Source organism: Brassica oleracea, chromosome C7, assembly GCF_000695525.1.
Source record: "Brassica oleracea var. oleracea cultivar TO1000 chromosome C7, BOL, whole genome shotgun sequence".
Classification (NCBI taxonomy): domain Eukaryota; kingdom Viridiplantae; phylum Streptophyta; class Magnoliopsida; order Brassicales; family Brassicaceae; genus Brassica; species Brassica oleracea.
In genome coordinates this window covers 874,055-891,656 of record NC_027754.1, presented here as the reverse complement: position 1 = coordinate 891,656, position 17,602 = coordinate 874,055, and the positions used below count along the sequence as shown (strand labels likewise).

Sequence of the window (17,602 nt, the reverse complement as noted above, 5' to 3'; positions counted from 1 at the left end):
CTTGTCAATCGCCATATTGATACCCTGGTTTTGAGATATTAATCTCCATATAAAGCGTAGAATATTTAGCCAAAATAAGCTCTTTAGTCTCCATTGAACAAACCACACGACACTCCTCCGTATCCTTAATATTCCAAACCATGATTTCACAATGTGTTCCCATTCCTGCCAGCCAATTACTGGACCCTTATACACAATTAAATAATGATCCACAATCCAAACATTGTTAACATATATCTCTTCCATCCACTGATCATAATCTAAAAACATTATTAGATCGCGCCTGAAAATCCACATACCTATACTCCCCCAAACTCTCTCATGGTTCCACACCAAATTCATAGTGTCATTACAAGAATATGGTATGAGAAACGTTAAAAGACCAAAGCACCATGAAACCCAAATAACAACTTTATTCCCATACGTGATAGAAAACAATGAAACAATGGAAGAACTAGCTTCCTTCTACTCTTAGAATCAAATAAAACACCAATGCTCATAAAGCTTATTATACTTAATGAAAATGCCCCCTCCCCCTCCCCACAAGCCAGTTCCCGTTTGCTTAATCTTAAAACGAGTAACACTTGATCCATAAACTTAGAATTTTAAAGTTGCCGGTTTCGGATTTGAAGGACCCTTACTTTCCGGTGGCTTGCTACTGTCTCCGTGACGAGACCCTACCTTCGCTGCAACCCGTTTGCGTGGAGAGATGAGCGCATTGGCTATCCGCATCTTAGTGCTTCATGCAGTGTTGATAGTAGGCTTGAAAAGCCTCTTACGACTTCCTTGCCTCGTCGCCAAGTCCCCCCCACCCGTTCCTTTCTCGTTATCAGCTTCACCATTAACCAGATCATCTTCCTCTTGCAAATGAGTTTGCTCCTCCTGAGCTCGAGATACTTGCTCTGCCTCCTCCTCCGATAGAGTCTGAAACTCGTCCTCTGCCTCCATATCAACACCCGTCTCCATTAAAGTAGCGTTAAGAGCATCCATCTCCAGATCAATATCATCAGCCAACCCGTCTTGTTCCTCATTTAAACCTCGAGCCATGTGCGACTCCTTGTCCTCAACAGGAGGGTCTAGTCGCATATCTGTTCTCTCCGCTTGCGTCTTAGCCAATTCCAATTGAAACTCTACAGAAGGTAGCATCGTTTAATCCTCTCCTGTGATCTTGATCTCCCCTTCTTCTCGAGCTTCCATGTGTGTAACACTCGGAGCTTGATACGCTCTTAACTGTCCTGAGGCAACCCTAGTAAGCACATCTTGCGCACCAGATCCCACATCTAGAGGACCATTTCTCCCATCTTCTCGACGACCGGCTTTGGACCGTGAAGCTTCACTTTCTCCTCTGTAGCTCCCATGATAATTAGATGGTCTTTTATGTCCCTTTTCAGCCACCTTAACCCATTTGGAAACTGGTGCTTCAGCCATTTTGCCTTTACCCTTCCCGTAGTAATCCCTTCCATCTCGTTCTTTGTTTTGTTGACCCGTGTTACCATTGATGACCACGCCTTTGTAACTCCTTGCTCGATCATCATGCTTCGCCCCATCAGACCAACCTTTGTTTCCCTCTCTACCCTCTCGCTTTCTCTCTGGGCTCTTCTTGGAGTTTTTCATCTCCAGTGGACATATCTCGTCCTTGTGGCAAAGACTGCCACATAGTTTGCAATAGCCGAAAAGCTTCTCATAACGCAGAGAAACCGCCACCTCTTCACCATCATAAAACTCTCCTCCCTTAAAATCAACAGTAGTCTCAAAACAGAGCTCCTTAAAAGCATCAATCACCACCAGTATACGAGTATGATCCAAATCCACCGCAACCGTTCTCCCAATAGCCTCTCCAATTCTTTCGAATGTAGGCCCTGTTCTGAACTCCAGCGGAACGCCAATGATTCGACCCCAAAACGGTATCTCCGAGGGAAAGACTTTGGACTGCTTTGGTTGCCACCTTGCCAGAGCAAGCATCCAATAGTCAAAGTGATAAGGCTGCAGCTTCAGCACCGCATCAATGTCCTCCTCCGTCTTGAAGTCAAACTGAAACTTGCCAAATCCCTTTCCTCCAATTTCCAAATCTTTGGAAGGTTTGTGAAAAGCGCCTTTAGATCCTGCTCCTTGGGGTTCATACATCTGCCAATCAGAGTTTTGGAGTAGGTCTTGATCAACGCGGAGTTGTCGAAATGCGCCACCGAAATCTTCAGTCTCTTGCGAGTGCCCTCACCATTCCTCATGTCCGTGACCTAGCAGTTGACTATGTGTCATAGTAACAGCGATAAAACTCAGCGTGTAAGTTCTATTGTAGATAGAAAATGATGGTCTTATTAGAATGATGCACCAAAGAAACGATACTAGCAATCCTATATATTGTCCCCAATTATCCAAATCTTCTCTCATAAAATATTCCCCAATAAACCCAGATCTCCAAAAATTGATACTCTTTAATCTCAGAATCCCACAATACCATAAACACCATTCCCCAATGGAATCAAATCTTTGATTGTATCCTCTGATCTCCGGAAAGGAAAAGAGACGCATGCAAAGATTATAATCATAAATACTACCTTCATGTAGCCACGATTCCGTCTTGATGATGATCGGAATCAAACTCCATTCAAACCCAATCTTGAGTTTCCTTAATCGCCCCAAAATCCCTTTGTCGATACCCAAATCGATTCTCAAATGAATCGAATGAAAGCCCCGCTTCCAATCATCCTGTTTGTGATCTTGTTGATTCTCCGCTCCAACCCAATCTCCAAAATAATACCTGGATCCCATCTTCGAGAAATCATCGCCAACCCTAGATCGCCATTATGACAATTAATGATTTTAAATAATAAAAATTGGCTAACAATCTGTATACTTTCTATCATTTTTGTTTAATTATTTATTATTAAAATAAATTACATAAATACATTAATCATATAATAAAAATTTTGATTTTTTTTTGTATATCTTGTTTTTTGAATTTTTCAAAACGAGTATAAATTACTAAAACTGTAAAAAGTCTCGCATAAACTTTTGTGATCAAAGTTTAAATTTTTTTCTATAATAAGATAGAATGATTATAAAATCATATGAATAAATAATTTTATTTTAATAGGTACTTATGTTAATATATATATATATATATATATATATGTATATTTCATATCGTTAAATTAATCTATTGAGCATATGAAAATATATACTTATATTTTGATATATGCGTTGAACATATTTTGTAAAGTTAATATTTATTTTGAAATCTTCATTGTTTTTTTTAAATGATTATAAATTATTGAAACCACTAAACATTCTGCATTAAAAAGAAATCGTTGGTGTAAAATTTTGTTACACAAATATGCAAATAATCATCAAATCATATGAGTAGAAACCTCATTTAATAAATATTCATATTAAAAATATACTATATATATATATATATATGTGTGTTAATATCATTTAAATTTAATTATATTTCATATATCATATATAAGACTGATTGTTTTGATTTATTTACACTAAAATGATTGCGAATAAACAAGAACGGTCGTTTGATTTATATGCGCACGCCAATTTATTACATAATAGTAACTGATTTCTTAGTTATTTAATATATAATTATTATTTTATTATTTCATAATATGAAAAAAACATAAAGTAAGTAATAAATATAAAATATTTATTCTGCACAATGTACAAATCTTAACCTAAGTATGTATCTCTTTAATAATTTTAAATCTTAAACATTTTTTATATCTTAGGCCAAAACAAAATAATGAAATAAGAATAAACTCAAAAATAAGTATTCATATCGAGCAATAACCAAAATAGATAGGATAGTCACGTGAACGTAAACTTCTCATAACTATAATTTACTTTTAAATTGCTAAATCATGATATAAAACCAAGCTGGCATAGTAAAATTGTAACCAAATAGCAAGCCTGAGATTATTCGGCCTAAACGTTAGGTTCTTATGCGATAAGTGATTTTTTGACCTAAAATATTTTTAAAAAAAGAATCAGCTCATCAGTAAACAAATAATGTAATTAACAAAAAGTTTTTAAAAAAAATTGTTTAAATGCCAAAAATATTAATTCGATCAAAAATATAAATTTTATTTTTTCATACGATATTTCTTAAATAATTTTTATATAAATTCACCTTGCGCACGGTATAGATCTTATCCTAATTTATTATAACACTGTTGACATAAATTAATGTAGCAGAATGAAAAGTAAACTCGTTATCATTGTAGTCATAAACTCTATGAGGTCATAAAAGGTCTTTACAAACCATTCAAATGTAGCTATCACCAAAAAAGGATATTTCATAGACCAGTCCGGTCTTTTAAGCCTAGATTTTTTCTCTGCTGCTGTATTTTCGCTTATTTTTCTTTGAACATTAGCGATAAATCTAATCTATTATTGAGGTTGACTATTTTTCAGTGTTTTTAAAACCGGACCGGAAGCTGAACCGGATAATTTTTGGGTCACAGTTCAATATGGTTCGACCGGGTCAAACCTGGTACAATAATCTGGTTTAATATATTTTTAGTACATAAATCTAAAAGTAATGTTAGTAAATATGATACATAATTAAAGTATAAATGAATTTCGAACATAAAACATTATAAATGTAAACTAGTTTTATGTTTAAATAGATGGTTTATAGATTTTTGATAATTTAAGTAGTTTTTATCAGTTTAATAATCTTGAGATCCAATCCGGCTACGTGATCGGTTCATGGTCGAATCAATTTTAGAACCAACCCGGTTATGTAACCGGTTCATGGTCGAATCCGGTTCAACTATCAGGTCGGTCCGGTTTTAAAAGCACTGCTATTTTTCCATTGGTTAGCCGGAAACCTGTTCCGGTGTGATGAGGCCATCCAAGTAGAGGTTCCCATAGTTAGACGTGGTCTGACTATCCAAAGTGGAGCCAAGGCCATAAGAGAAGGTTTCTCCAAAGCCGTCTAACAGATCCTAGATCAAGACGGACAAACCGACCATAACCAGTTGCTGATTGAAGAGATGGTCCAATTGAAGATTCAAGATCAAGCCGGTCCAATAGAGGTTCAAGATCAAGCCGATCCAATTCAATTCAGATCATTTGGCCAGAACTGAACCAGCCTAATCATTTCCACATGTGATCTCGGTCCAGACTCCTTCCCCATCCAAGCCGGTTCTGAGTAATCCGCCCCCATTCCATTTAAGGTAAGCATGTAAGATTTCATTTATGATTTCTAACCGGTTTATTGTTTTTGGTTTGTGTTGGTTTTCTTTATTTTAATTTCAATAAACTTATGGGCAAATTTTAGTCCTTTTTATTTTTATTTGAGTCCAATAATTCAAGGCCTTTGTTAGTCTTTGCCTTAGTGTCCAAGAGAGTCGGCCCATCTTGTTTGGCCTTGTCGATTTTAGAATCCAAGAGAGTCCATGTTGTTTTTGCCTCAAGCCCCTAAAAGGGCATAGCTGCCGGGTATTTAATCCCCACTACAAGCAGCCTTGTATTTTTTTAGCTTATGAAATATATGACTCAGTTTGCCCCAGCAAAGAAACCATTTTCTCTCTAGTATTGTGTGTGAAGCCGGCTAGAAAGAACCTTGAATCTTATGAAGATTTCGTCACCAAACTTGTGGTGATTCCTCACTCCATTCCATCCATCGATTCTGCTTGAGAGAGAGATCCGTCCAGCAAGCCGGATTCTATCATCAATCCATTATCCATCCACTGTTCTTGTTGAGAGAGGCACACGCCCAACAACAAGGATCCATCTGCCATCTTTCTATCCTTCTTATTTGAATTGTTTTCATTTGGCATATTATTTAGTTTTGAATCTTAAAAATCCATAAAAATCATATTTGCTTCAGTTTATCATTTCTCATATAGTTTGCTTTCTGTTCTTCATATAAAAAATCATAAAAACTCATAAAAAAGTTCATCTTTGTTTCAGGTACAAGCCAGCCGTCTCATTCCCCCATCGCAGCCGCCTAGCCGATAATCTTTTGATGTTGTTAAAAGATTTTGGAAGGATTAGCTTGTTTTGATATCTTTGTGTTGCACCTAAGTAAAAATTCTTGTTTTGAAACTATTTGCAAACTCTTGCATTGGGTTTTTTGGTTATTTTGTTACTTATTGACTATGGAGTCTGTAACTTCCTTATCTTGTTAGTTGTTGAATCTTTGTCTCTACAAAAAAAAATACAATCAGTGAATTGAATAGAGTTAGAGCTATTTATTTTTGAAAACTTGACGCGAACTTGGAGTGGAATCGAAAGTTGACTTGACTCGTACCCCACTCGACTTGTTTAGGTTTGACTTTTAGTTTCTAAAGTTTAGGTGATAATATGACATCCCGACAAGAATATTTAGAATGTTAATCTTAAAATAAAATAAAAATTATTGCTAATCTTAAGACCATTTACAACCCTTAGTAAATTTGGAATATAAATGTTGAAATAGATTAATATATTTATTGTTTTGTCATCGGATTAACTATATTACTTGATAATATTGTTAGTTAACACACTGAATTAGCATGTTGTGTTCATAGGCTTGGGTAGGTAAAACCAGCTCCCTAGTTTTACTTACTTGGTCTGATTAACTTATGGTTTTATCATTATTGGTATCAGGGAAATGGTTGGAGGCCCATCCAAAGTTGTATATAGGTAAAATGCCTCATGTGTTTGTGATAAAAGGCTAAACTAGATTTTGACCTGCGCTTTCAAAGCGCGGAATTATCTCTTTTGAAATATTTTATCTTATAACATATTATAGTTTATAAATGTATATTTTTTAAAAAATGGATATGCAAAAAAATTGTATATTCACTAAATTAAAAGTGTTTTACAAGGTTGACTTTGTATGGATCCGTTTGTTTCAACTAATCAATAAACAAATTACGAGTTCAATATATTACATTAAGTCCGTTTAAGATGTTTGGCTTTCGGTAAGTCATTAGTTTTAGTAGACTAATTAGGTAACTTGGACCTAATTTTATCTGTTTTCTTGTAGATTGAGTGCCCCTGAAGTGGCTATGCATCCTTTGTTTTGGCCCTCAGTCAAGAAGTTAGAGTTTCTTGGCAGATTTGGTAATAGAATGAGGTATTGGAGAAATGGTAACCTCGAATTTCAATTTAACCATAACGGTTCCACGTTTTTGGGAGAGAATTACTTGCAAAGACTAGACAGTCAAGTGATGAATTCTTTTCATAGATACATCAAATGGCAAGGTCGTTTTCCCATTTATAATCTTTATGGGTTAGTGATCGGCATCAGACATGCCTTGAAACACTTTAACGACAATACAAGTTTGGCAATCAAGGCAAGTGTATTCTTAGGAACCAATGAAGAGAGTCTTTATGACTATTATGCTACCCGGTTTCCTCACCTTTTCATTCAAGTGTGCAAGTGGTTGTTTAATCATATCAACTTAGATCCATCTTTTGATGTTGCTAAAAGATTTTGGAAGGATTAGCTTGTTTTGAAATCTTTGTGTAGCACCTAAGTAAAAATGTTTGTTTTGAAACTATTTGCAAACTCTTGCATTGGGTTTTTTGGTTATTTTGTTACTTATTGACTATGGAGTCTGTAACTTCCTTACCTTGTTAGTTGTTGAATCTTTGTCTCTACAAAAAAAATACAATCAGTGAATGAAATAGAGTCAGAGCTATTTATTTTTGAAAACTTGACACGAACTTGGAGTGGAATCGAAAGTTGACTTGACTCGTACCCCACTCGACTCGTTTAGGTTTGACTTTTAGTTTCTAAAGTTTAGGTGATAATATGACATCCCGACAAGAATATTTAGAATGTTAAACCTTAAAATAAAATAAAAATTATTGCTAATCTTAAGACCATTTACAACCCTTAGTAGATTTGGAATATAAATGTTGAAATAGATTAATATATTTATTGTTTTGTCATCGGATTAACTATATTACTTGATAATATTGTTAGTTAACACACTGAATTAGCGTGTTGTGTTCATAGGCTTGGGTAGGTAAAACCAGCTCCCTAGTTTTACTTACTTGGTCTGATTAACTTATGGTTTTATCATTATTGGTTTCATGGAAATGGTTGGAGGCCCATCCAAAGTTGTATATAGGTAAAATGCCTCATGTGTTTGCAATAAAATGTTAAACTAGATTTTGACCCGCGCTTTCAAAGCGGAATTATCTCTTCTTGAAATATTTTATCTTATAACATATTATAGTTTATAAATGTATAATTTTTTTAAAATTATATAATGTGGTTTTTGTTATGTGTGTAGTTATTTTATATGTTTAAGATGAAAAGCATAGATATAAGTGTAATAACATAATATATAATTGTATGCTAATGTTAGAAAGTTATTAATATTGTTTGACTATAATTGAAAAAAAAACGTGATTTATATTGCTTTTAAGTATGGTAGGCAAATTAATTATAAAAAAAAATAAAAAAAGGCAACAACATTCTCTTGTAAATAACTCTAAAACTAATGGCAAAATCCTATTAGGGACTCTAATAGTATAGATCTGATCGAGAGATTGTATAGATATTGTGATTAACTTTGCTTCTTCTTGCCGATGTGGGGATGTGGGACAAGTTTTTTTTTTCCTCACTTAATAATGCCATTAAGGGTTTTGATTAAACTGGCCCATTGGCCCAATTCTTTTCGCAACTTTGTCAATTAAAATAGGTCCAACACAAACAAAAAAGAACTCCAGTCCTCCGAACAAATTCTCAATCTTACCTCATGTTTAACACTTTTTGAACAATTTCTCTCAATAGAGTCTTCTTTATCCCTCCCAAACGGTCTCAAACGTCATAACATGTATATATATACTAGGTGATTTTCCCGTGCTCATGCATGAGTATAAATATTTCTAAAGAAGATATACTATAATTACTATTTACTTTTAATTTTAAATTAATTTATAATTTTTATGCATCATTTATAATAATAATATTATATTACTTTAATTATACATATGATTTTATATATGTTATATCTAATCGGTTTTGTTATTCTTACAGTCGATTTAGTTATCATTTAGGTAAATTGGATTGCATCTCTGAATTCAACTGTAATATCTTTTATTCTATATATTAAAATTTTGATTAATTTCTTATTTGCATTTAGGTAGTTGTTGTTTAGGTATGTAAATATATTTTATGAAGATTATGTATAACTTAAGATATATTGTGCTTAGAATGAAATAAAAATAAATAAACTAAAGTGTCTGATTTCAAATTACATAAATTAATATAACGATAATATTCTGAAGTCTCATGCATATATATAAATTTTACAAAAGAACTAAATTGTAACAGTTGGTTAATATTTTATTTTCATTTTTAATATGTTTTAAGTTGTCTTATAATTTATATTTATAAAATAAATTACTATTCTTATAAAATTTATATTCTTATTGTAGTTAAATCTATGATTTTATATGTAAGTTGGATTAGTCGAGTCACAAATGTAATATATTTTTAATTCATTAAGGGTATCAGTGCAACCATCGTGAGAATTAACGTGAGAGCGACACTAAAAAATTTACTTCTCACATAATATTATATATATATATATATACTTTCTTGTGGTCTTTGTGATGTAGAAGCTCAAATCAAAGCCTGATTCTCCAAGTAGTTGCGTTCCACGAGTTGTGCAACTCATTGCCTGCAGAAGAATCTTCAACTCTTGGATTACCACCTATTGAACAACAAATTTATTGTCTTTTTCTTTTTCTTTTTTGAATCCGTTCTTCATCACCAGAAATGTGATCTTTACTTTGTAAACTATTTCTTCAAGTTGAATACCAGCCGATGATCGAACTTTGATCAAAAAACAAAGTGTCTCTGCTTAAATTAACCTAGCGCAAACGTAACAAAGACAAAAGAAAGTTGCCTATTTTATAAAATGTTAAAAACAAAATAATAGATCTAAAATCATTAGAAAAACTGTAAAACAATATAAATATAAAAGAAATCTTCTAAAGAACATAGATATTTAACAGCATCATTGGGTCTTTCTGAACCTAAGTCTCTCATGCAATCTCTTCACTAAGCCTCTTCAACCTGTATGTATAATAAATTTATGGGTATATATGAAACTGATACATGTACAGATCTCTAAGTAGTATACAATCCGGAAGAGAGAATAACAACAAGAACATAATACATATGTATATATGAAACTGCGATGTACATGTTAGGTCTCTCTCTCTGTCAATTTTCTCAAAATTGTGTATTGCTTGTGAAAACAGATCATCTGCCTCAGGGCCTCATCAACTTGTTGTTTGGTTTCCATGATCCTCGGATTCCTTGCTACTACTTACCCTGCTTGAACTTGGGTACGATGCTGCTTGATTCTTCAAGAACAAAGACAAAGATCATGTCAGCATTAGTTTCATTCTTTTCAGGGGAACAACCATTTGTGAAGGTAAGTTACCTGAAACTGAGGTGGTTGGCTCGGGTGGAGACTGCGGAATTGCTGAAATGGATCCATGTAACCCGAAAACTGAGCCTGGCTCGAGTTTGGATCGAACTGCTGGTTTGGTCCATATACTCTTGATGGATCAGAAGCTTGAACAGCAGGGTAGCCGCCCATACGAGTTTGAGGAGGTAAAGGTCTTTGAGAAGCTAACATATTTGGGAATGGCATGAACGGAGGAGGAGGAGGAGGAGTAGGCCTGTTCATACCCATCTCCACGCCCATTCCCATTCCCATAGCCATGTGAGGCATGTACTGTTGCATACTGGTGTACATCATCGGCATCATACCACATCCCATTGACATCATCTGCATAAATCTCAGTCATAAACTGAAGTTTTCACGGCAAAGATTTAAACTTTCATGGACTTCAACAAGAGACAGACTTAAAAAGGTTATAAGAAATCATATATTTGGATTATAATTTATAAGATTCATAGTTCTGAAAGTAGAGATGGAATGTGCAGAAGCCACATGTAAACGCGCAAACTTAAAACAGAACCAAGACACAAAACTTCCATAAACCCAAATGATCACAGTTAACTGGTTTAACTTATTAATGAAGAAAAGATTGTGGTTTAGAGGACAGACCTGTATTTGAAGCTGGAGAGATTTCATGTACTCAATAGCTTCATCAAGCATTGAAGCTTTATCTGACTGAGAGTATTACAAAAATATATAGTTTTGTGTCAGCAACAAGTGGAATGGTTATAACACCTTGGAGAGAAAATGAAAAGAAAGAGACCTTGTTGCAGCGAGGAATGAGTTCTTGAAGAGCTTTCATCCTCTCGTTGATCCTATCTCTCCGTTTCTGTTTACCATACATTCTTCAGATTCTATGTGAAATGATAATAAAATCGAAAAAGACTATAAAAGAAATAAAATACAAACCCTTTCAGAGAGATTATGAACTTCAGCAGCACGAGATCTCTTTGTCGATGATGATCCACGTCCTTGTTTAGCCTCCTGCAGAACAAAATTAATTTAAATGCAAAAAAAAAAAAAAAATGGAAGCCATGCACTAAAATGCGCTGTATCCTACTGTGCGCTGAAACCGACGCAGCCATCTGTGCGCACGATAGTAAACGTGTACAGTTGATAACGACGACTCGGGCTAGTCGACTCACCTCGTTCCGGCACTCAGTCGAGCCAACTTCTTCTCTCTCCTTTCGTTTCCTCTCATCCACGATCGTCTCAAGTGGCTCGATTTCACTCTTCGACGCAACAGAAGACGATGCACCGAGATTCTCACTCGTCCGCTCCGTCGTGACCACTGCCTTTCCCTTCCGATTATGTCCGACAGTATACGCTCCGCCTCCATCTACGGCGGATTTGGATCCTAAATCACCCGCCCCTCGACTGTCAGCGCCGTCTGTCCGCCGTGTTAGATCGGGTTCCCTCGCTGCCGACGACGCCGGTGTGGCGCTAGGGTTTACTTTCGCCGATTCTCTCACAGTCGACTTCGCAATCGACGGTCCAGATTCTCCTCTACCGTTACGGCCGGTGAAATCCCCTCTCAGCCTCGAGAAGTTCATGAAGTTCCGTACCGGAGGCTTCACAGACGACGGTGCTGGTGGCCTCACCGGGGAAGGTGCCGGTGGCCTCATAGACGACGGTTCCGGCGGCCTCACAGACGACGGTACCGGTGGCCTGGCGGCGGGGAAGAAAAGATCTGAGCAGAAATCATTGGAACCGAGAGGATAATGAAGCCATGAGGACATTTCGTCTTCCTGGATGAAGAGATTATGATCCAACGGCGGGGGAGGAGCTCCGTTGTGAAGTTTGACAGCAGCAGAGGAAGAAAGAGGTTGTTTCTTGGTGTTTGGTCTTTGATTTTGGAGAACCACCTGACCGTTGTGCCATAGAAGCTCCATGAGATCACCATCTTCTTCTTCACCTCTAAATTAATCACAGATACCAAAATAATCAGATCAAAAACATATCTCAACATAAAATAAATAATTAAAAGGTGAAAACTTACTTACATGATGGGTTTTCTAGGAAGATTTGAAGAAGAAGAGTTTGTGTTAGCGTTGACATAATCATCATCTGTCTCGAAGTCAGGAACGAAATGGTGGTGGTGGTTCATTATGTCTGAAGAAACAAATAACCTTGAGATTGTCTTGTCTGTCTCTCTGGTTTTATATCCTAAAGCCCCAAAAATACTGGAGAAGTAGTACCCAGAGATGAGATTATTATTATTGGTATAAGAGGAAGATAAACACACACCCACCAGATTAAACCTTACCTCTGGACTGAGGTTTATTGATTGCTGGAACTGTTGTATTATAACATAAAGTAGTTATAGCCTTTATTTATTTCTGAGGGGGGATCTTTAGGGTCTCTGAAGGCTCTTCTCAAAGTTCGTGCTTTTACAATGTGATAAGCTTCCTCTCTATCTCTCTTCTAGTTAATTTTGGGCATTTTGTGTTTTGTCTTTATGTTTCTCCACTGGACTCTGTTTCTTTTTTTGCCCCTTGGGTGACTCCACTGCGTATCTCATTTACTGTATATCACCTTCTTAAATGTAAATCTCCACTTGTATGGATTTGTTTATTTCATTTAACGTGTGTGAACTGGTTATGAAACACTTGTGCCGGTTTCTAATCCAGTCAAAAGAAAGTACAAACAAAATGTCTGAGATCATCATCATCGTAGATAATCACATGACGGAGCCAAATAATCAGGCCTCCTCCTCCTTCGTTATCATCCGTACAAAAGATGACAATCTTTTCTTTTTAAAAAAAACAATCCTTTATTTCCAAAAATTCATTTGAAGATAATTTTAAGCATTTTTACTTACAATATATAAATTGTTTTCATATTTATATGTCACTTTTATTTTATTCAGTATTGTTTAACCCATTATAGTTTTCCATAACTAAATTTATTTAATATATATATAGACTAATATTATTTTATATATAATTTTGAATATATTATATTTTAGCCTAAAAGAATTTGATTATGAAAGTGAAGAAGTATCAATTATTAAAGCAGGGAAAATAAGTGAGGCGAGTTTTAGAAGTTAGAAATGTAGATTGGTCAAAAGCCTTCCACTTCTCTTGTTATGCAAACTCTGTTCAACTGAATTTGCCTGATGAGACTGAAGTATAGTTATTATTTTGCTTATGCGTAAATATCATTTCAAAAATGAACTGTTGAGGCTTACAAAATGTGTTAACAAATTACGAAACTCTATATTTGATCCCACAGAAAAAGGTAAAAAATATGGAATCAAAAGCAATCGAACCTGAATCCGTTCTGTTTTGGAGCGAACATGACAAAAAATAACTATAAAATTCTTGACGAGTCAGATGATAGGTTGAACCGAGACAAACAAACAATGGAAAAACTCGAAAAAAACATGAGGCACACAATGCTAGCAAGAAACTGGTTCAAATGTCCGCCTGAGCAAGTTGCTTTCCCTTGTATCAGCATACTCAAGCCCGCTCAAAGACCGCACGCCCTCAAATATAGTTATTTGATTCGATCTCAAACAAAAAATAAGAATTCAAATTAATCATCTAAACATCAAGTTCATATGAATCATATCTCCTTTTTCTTTACTGGCATTATATCTCTAACAAACGAATGTATGCATTTTCCATTGATATTGAATATGTGTTTAGTGATGGTATAGATATGGTATTATCACAAGTACACATAAAAAAATTAATGCGTACAAACTAGATAATACATGTAGGGAAGCAAGAAAACAGAGGACCAGACATGGACTCACTGTGGCAGCCGGGACAATATTCAGTCATTAAGTCAGGTCTCTATTGGAAACCTCAACGATTTATCACAAATGTGAATATGCCATTGCTGTAACTGTAAGACAATCTTGCTTTTTCTTTAGCTTTCATTAATTCAAGTATTTATGTATGATGATATTACAATGTGGTACAATCACAGTAGATCCAATACATTCAGATTGAGTGAGTAGAACTACGATGCAATATTGAAAAATAACTCTACAATAGATAAGCAGAGAAATGACAAGTTTGTAGATTTTCAATTGGTCTTTTTAGATGTTTGTGTGTCATAAGTTATAAGCTTTTCATTTTTGCTACAGACTCATTATGGGTAGATTTTCAATAGGTCTTTTTAGATGTTTGCGTGTCATAAATTATCAAAATTGTAAACATACACTTCAAAAATATATGATATTTTATCAAGTATTACTTTGAAATTTAATGTTAAATTTAAATGAGAAAAAAAAAGTTCAGGCCAAAAGTCTGGTCATTTGAAACATAATGCTAAATTTCTAATGATATTATATCTGGTCTTCTAGACTACATAGTGATTATTGTTTGATCTTGTTCCTAGATATTTCTCTCTCTAGAGATATTTCCTCTCTAGAGCTTTGTACCATCTTTCTTGGTTTCTCCAACAAGAAAGATCAAAATCTCCACGCTTTGTCTCAGTTCTTCTAACAAATCTGATCTCTCATATTCCTTGTTCTCTATCTTTTTATCTCACTATGTTCTCTGAAATGGATAATGCTCTGTTAGCTCTTTCCCTAAAAGATGATGATGAAGCTCCTTACAACCTACCTGATCTTCCTCAATATTATGCTTCAGAACGGAATGCAAGCAGTCTAATTAGGCGTCTTCTCAACCCGGAACATCAGAACATGGCGAATCTTATCCTTGACATGCCGAGAAAGTGGAAGATCGTCAATCGTGTTAGAGGAATAGCTCTCACCAGAGAAAGATTCCAGTTCATCTTCTTGCATGCGTATGATCTTCAAGATGTCCTTGACAAAGGCATGCAAACTTATTGTGACTGGGGTCTAGCTATTGAAAGATGGGCATAAAGGCCTCCACCGGGATATCTACAAAACGTTTCAATCTGGGTCAGAATAAGGAATATTCCGATCAACCATTATACAAAACCTGCTATCGAAGAGCTTGGTGGTTTGATCGGTCATGTGGAAATGGTAGCTTTCGATCCAGAAAAATATCAAAGACAAGACTATGTTCGAGTCAAGGTTCGGATTGAAGTAAACAAACCCCTCAAGCGATCAAGGGTCTTAAACTTGCCTGGAGGAGATCAAACAACTATCTACTTTTTCTATGAAAAAGTGCAGAAGAGGTGTACTCACTGTCAAAGACTCACACATGCAAAGGATAGATGTCCTTTTCTGGTCAACTCTCTTAACATGCAAGCGGCTCCGGTTTCAAATCAACGACCTTCTCTTGATACAAGGAACCAGACAGTCTTATCTGAGGATGATCCCCTGTTTGAAGTTCTACAAGAAGATCAAGTGGGCATCAATCCCATATCGGGTCGTCCTCGCATAGCTCCGGAAGTTCTCCAAGAAATGCGTAACTATCTTCTTGCTTCAAGTAATGAAGATAGACATAATAGAGAACAGAGAGTGATTTTATCGGTGAAAGAAGCAGAGCAGAATCCTGTGATCCAAAAGTCGATGCTCCAGCTCACTCCCCCACCGATCTTTACCACAGATCTTAACAAAGGAAAAGGAGTTGTTTTCAACTTTGATAGAAGTATCGTTGACTTCCAGAACACTAATCTCAACCCCAAGCCTCTAAAGCTTATGGCATCGGCGATCTCAGCAGGCCAACACTTGTCTAATCCTTTGGTAAATGTATTTGGAAGACTCTCTCTCCCGCTTGGTCAAGCTTCGTCGAGTCAAACATCAATCATTCCTTTTGATGGTTTCTCAAGCGCACCTCTGCCTAAGGAGAAACCAAAGAGAAAGCATGGAAGATACAAAAAGCTCCCCAACTCTCAGAAGAAAGTGCAAAAAGGTGGAGTTAAGCTCTCTACTCCGATTCAAAATGAGGAGAGCCCCAACAAGAAGCGCAAAGCAGAAGATGAACTAGATGAGTCTCTCAGATCATCAAAGAAGAAAGGACAGAGCTCGATGGAAAAAGCCTCTCTGAAAAAGAAAACTGAAGTTGATTTGGCTGATACATCCAAGGCTGCGCAGTGCAATGTATCAACGATGGTCCCGCATGAGGGACCCAAAGCGTAATGAGTTTCATTAGTTGGAACTGTCGGGGTTTGGGTGATCCTCAAGGTCTGACAGTTCAACGCCTCTCGGAGCTACGACAGACGTATTTTCCGGAGGTGTTATTTCTAATGGAAACAATGAATCCTAGGAATAAGCTAGTAGATATGCAATGTTGGCTTGGATATGATCATGTCTTCACTGTCGACCCGGTAAATACGTGGGGGGGGGGGTCTAGCTCTTTTTTGGAAAGACAATGTGGTAGTTAACATTTTGTATGCAGACAAGAATGTATTGGATATTAAAATCTTATATGAAGATAAGGTTTTCTATGTCTCTTGTGTTTATGGCAACCCAACTATCAGTCTGCGTCATATAGTATGGGAACGTTTGAGTCGATTCAATTTAAACAGAAGAAGTAGTTGGTGCATGTTCGGAGATTTTAACGAAATTTTAAACAACTCGGAGAAAATTGGCGGCCCTAGAAGAAGTGACTACACCTTTCAAGACTTCTCAAACATGATTGAAATTTGTGGCATGATAGAGCTTCCAAGTACTGGAAATAGTTTTACATGGGGAGGTAGGAGAAGTAACTTATGGATTCAAAGTAAACTGGACCGAGCTTTTGGAAATCAAAGATGGTTTGATCAATTCCCAGCCTCAAATCAAGCTTTCCTCGCCAAAAGAGGTTCTGATCATCGACCTATTTTGATTAAACTTATCTCCTCCCAAGAAACTTACAGAGGATCTTTTAAGTTTGATAAAAGGATGTTCCGGAAACCTCTTGTTTTTGAAACCATAAACCAAGCATGGAACTCTTCTTCCTTAAATACAAACCTTTGTGTGGCGCCTCGTATCAGATCATGTCGGAAGGCGCTAAGAAAATGGAAAAAAGATAATCAGTCTAACTCCTCATTAAAGATCTCTAAGCTTTAAGAGGATCTTGAATATGAACAATCATCATTAAACCCATCAACGTTCAGGTTAAACTCCTTAACGAAAACGCTTGTTTATGCTTATAAAGAAGAAGAAAATTTTTGGAAACAAAAAAGCAAGGATGATTGGATCTTATATGGAGATGGAAACACCAAAAATTTTCACGCCGCAGTTAAAGTCTCGAGGTCTAGGAATCAGATTGTTAAGCTACAAGATGCTAATGGAATTT

The 17,602-nt window shown here is 35.9% G+C and overlaps 3 protein-coding genes across 5 annotated transcripts; 1 reads left to right on the top strand and 2 right to left on the bottom strand.

Annotated features, from left to right (window-relative positions):
• Window positions 1–395: 395 nt before the first annotated feature.
• Window positions 396–2,798, bottom strand: LOC106301660. The gene is made up of 2 exons (XM_013738112.1): window positions 2,556–2,798; window positions 396–2,245 (listed from the first exon to the last, which is right to left on the bottom strand). The coding sequence occupies exon 2, from the start codon at window positions 2,122–2,124 to the stop codon at window positions 1,150–1,152; it is 975 nt and encodes a 324-aa protein (XP_013593566.1). The 5' UTR covers window positions 2,125–2,245; window positions 2,556–2,798; the 3' UTR covers window positions 396–1,149.
• Window positions 2,799–10,048: 7,250 nt separating this feature from the next.
• Window positions 10,049–12,952, bottom strand: LOC106301311 (transcription factor PIF1). Of its 3 annotated transcripts, none has more exons than XR_001262186.1 (8): window positions 12,703–12,952; window positions 12,440–12,619; window positions 11,582–12,353; window positions 11,346–11,420; window positions 11,200–11,265; window positions 11,046–11,111; window positions 10,413–10,785; window positions 10,049–10,332 (listed from the first exon to the last, which is right to left on the bottom strand). XR_001262186.1 is itself a non-coding variant. In XM_013737676.1 (8 exons), the coding sequence occupies exons 2-8, from the start codon at window positions 12,501–12,503 to the stop codon at window positions 10,249–10,251; spliced, it is 1,482 nt and encodes a 493-aa protein (XP_013593130.1). In that variant the 5' UTR covers window positions 12,504–12,619; window positions 12,703–12,946; the 3' UTR covers window positions 10,049–10,248. The 3 variants fall into 3 exon arrangements, 2 of the variants coding, with proteins under 2 accessions (XP_013593130.1, XP_013593129.1); XM_013737676.1 differs by having other exon boundaries at window positions 10,413–10,763; window positions 12,436–12,619; window positions 12,703–12,946; XM_013737675.1 differs by having other exon boundaries at window positions 10,413–10,763; window positions 12,703–12,944.
• A 2,444-nt stretch (window positions 12,953–15,396) lies between these two features.
• On the top strand, window positions 15,397–16,461 carry LOC106302299. The gene has a single exon (XM_013738840.1). It carries the CDS (start codon window positions 15,397–15,399, stop codon window positions 16,459–16,461), a length of 1,065 nt encoding a protein of 354 aa, XP_013594294.1.
• Window positions 16,462–17,602: the final 1,141 nt, after the last annotated feature.

Coding starts and splice junctions, on each gene's coding strand:
- LOC106301660 (XM_013738112.1), bottom strand. CDS start 2,124: ATGTATGAACCCCAAGGAGCAGGATCTAAAGGCGCTTTTCACAAACCT.
- LOC106301311 (XM_013737675.1), bottom strand. CDS start 12,543: ATGAACCACCACCACCATTTCGTTCCTGACTTCGAGACAGATGATGAT. Junction 11,421..11,581: donor CGACTGAGTGCCGGAACGAG/GTGAGTCGACTA, acceptor TTTGTTCTGCAG/GAGGCTAAACAAGGACGTGG. Junction 10,764..11,045: donor CTCTCCAGCTTCAAATACAG/GTCTGTCCTCTA, acceptor AGATTTATGCAG/ATGATGTCAATGGGATGTGG.
- LOC106302299 (XM_013738840.1), top strand. CDS start 15,397: ATGGTAGCTTTCGATCCAGAAAAATATCAAAGACAAGACTATGTTCGA.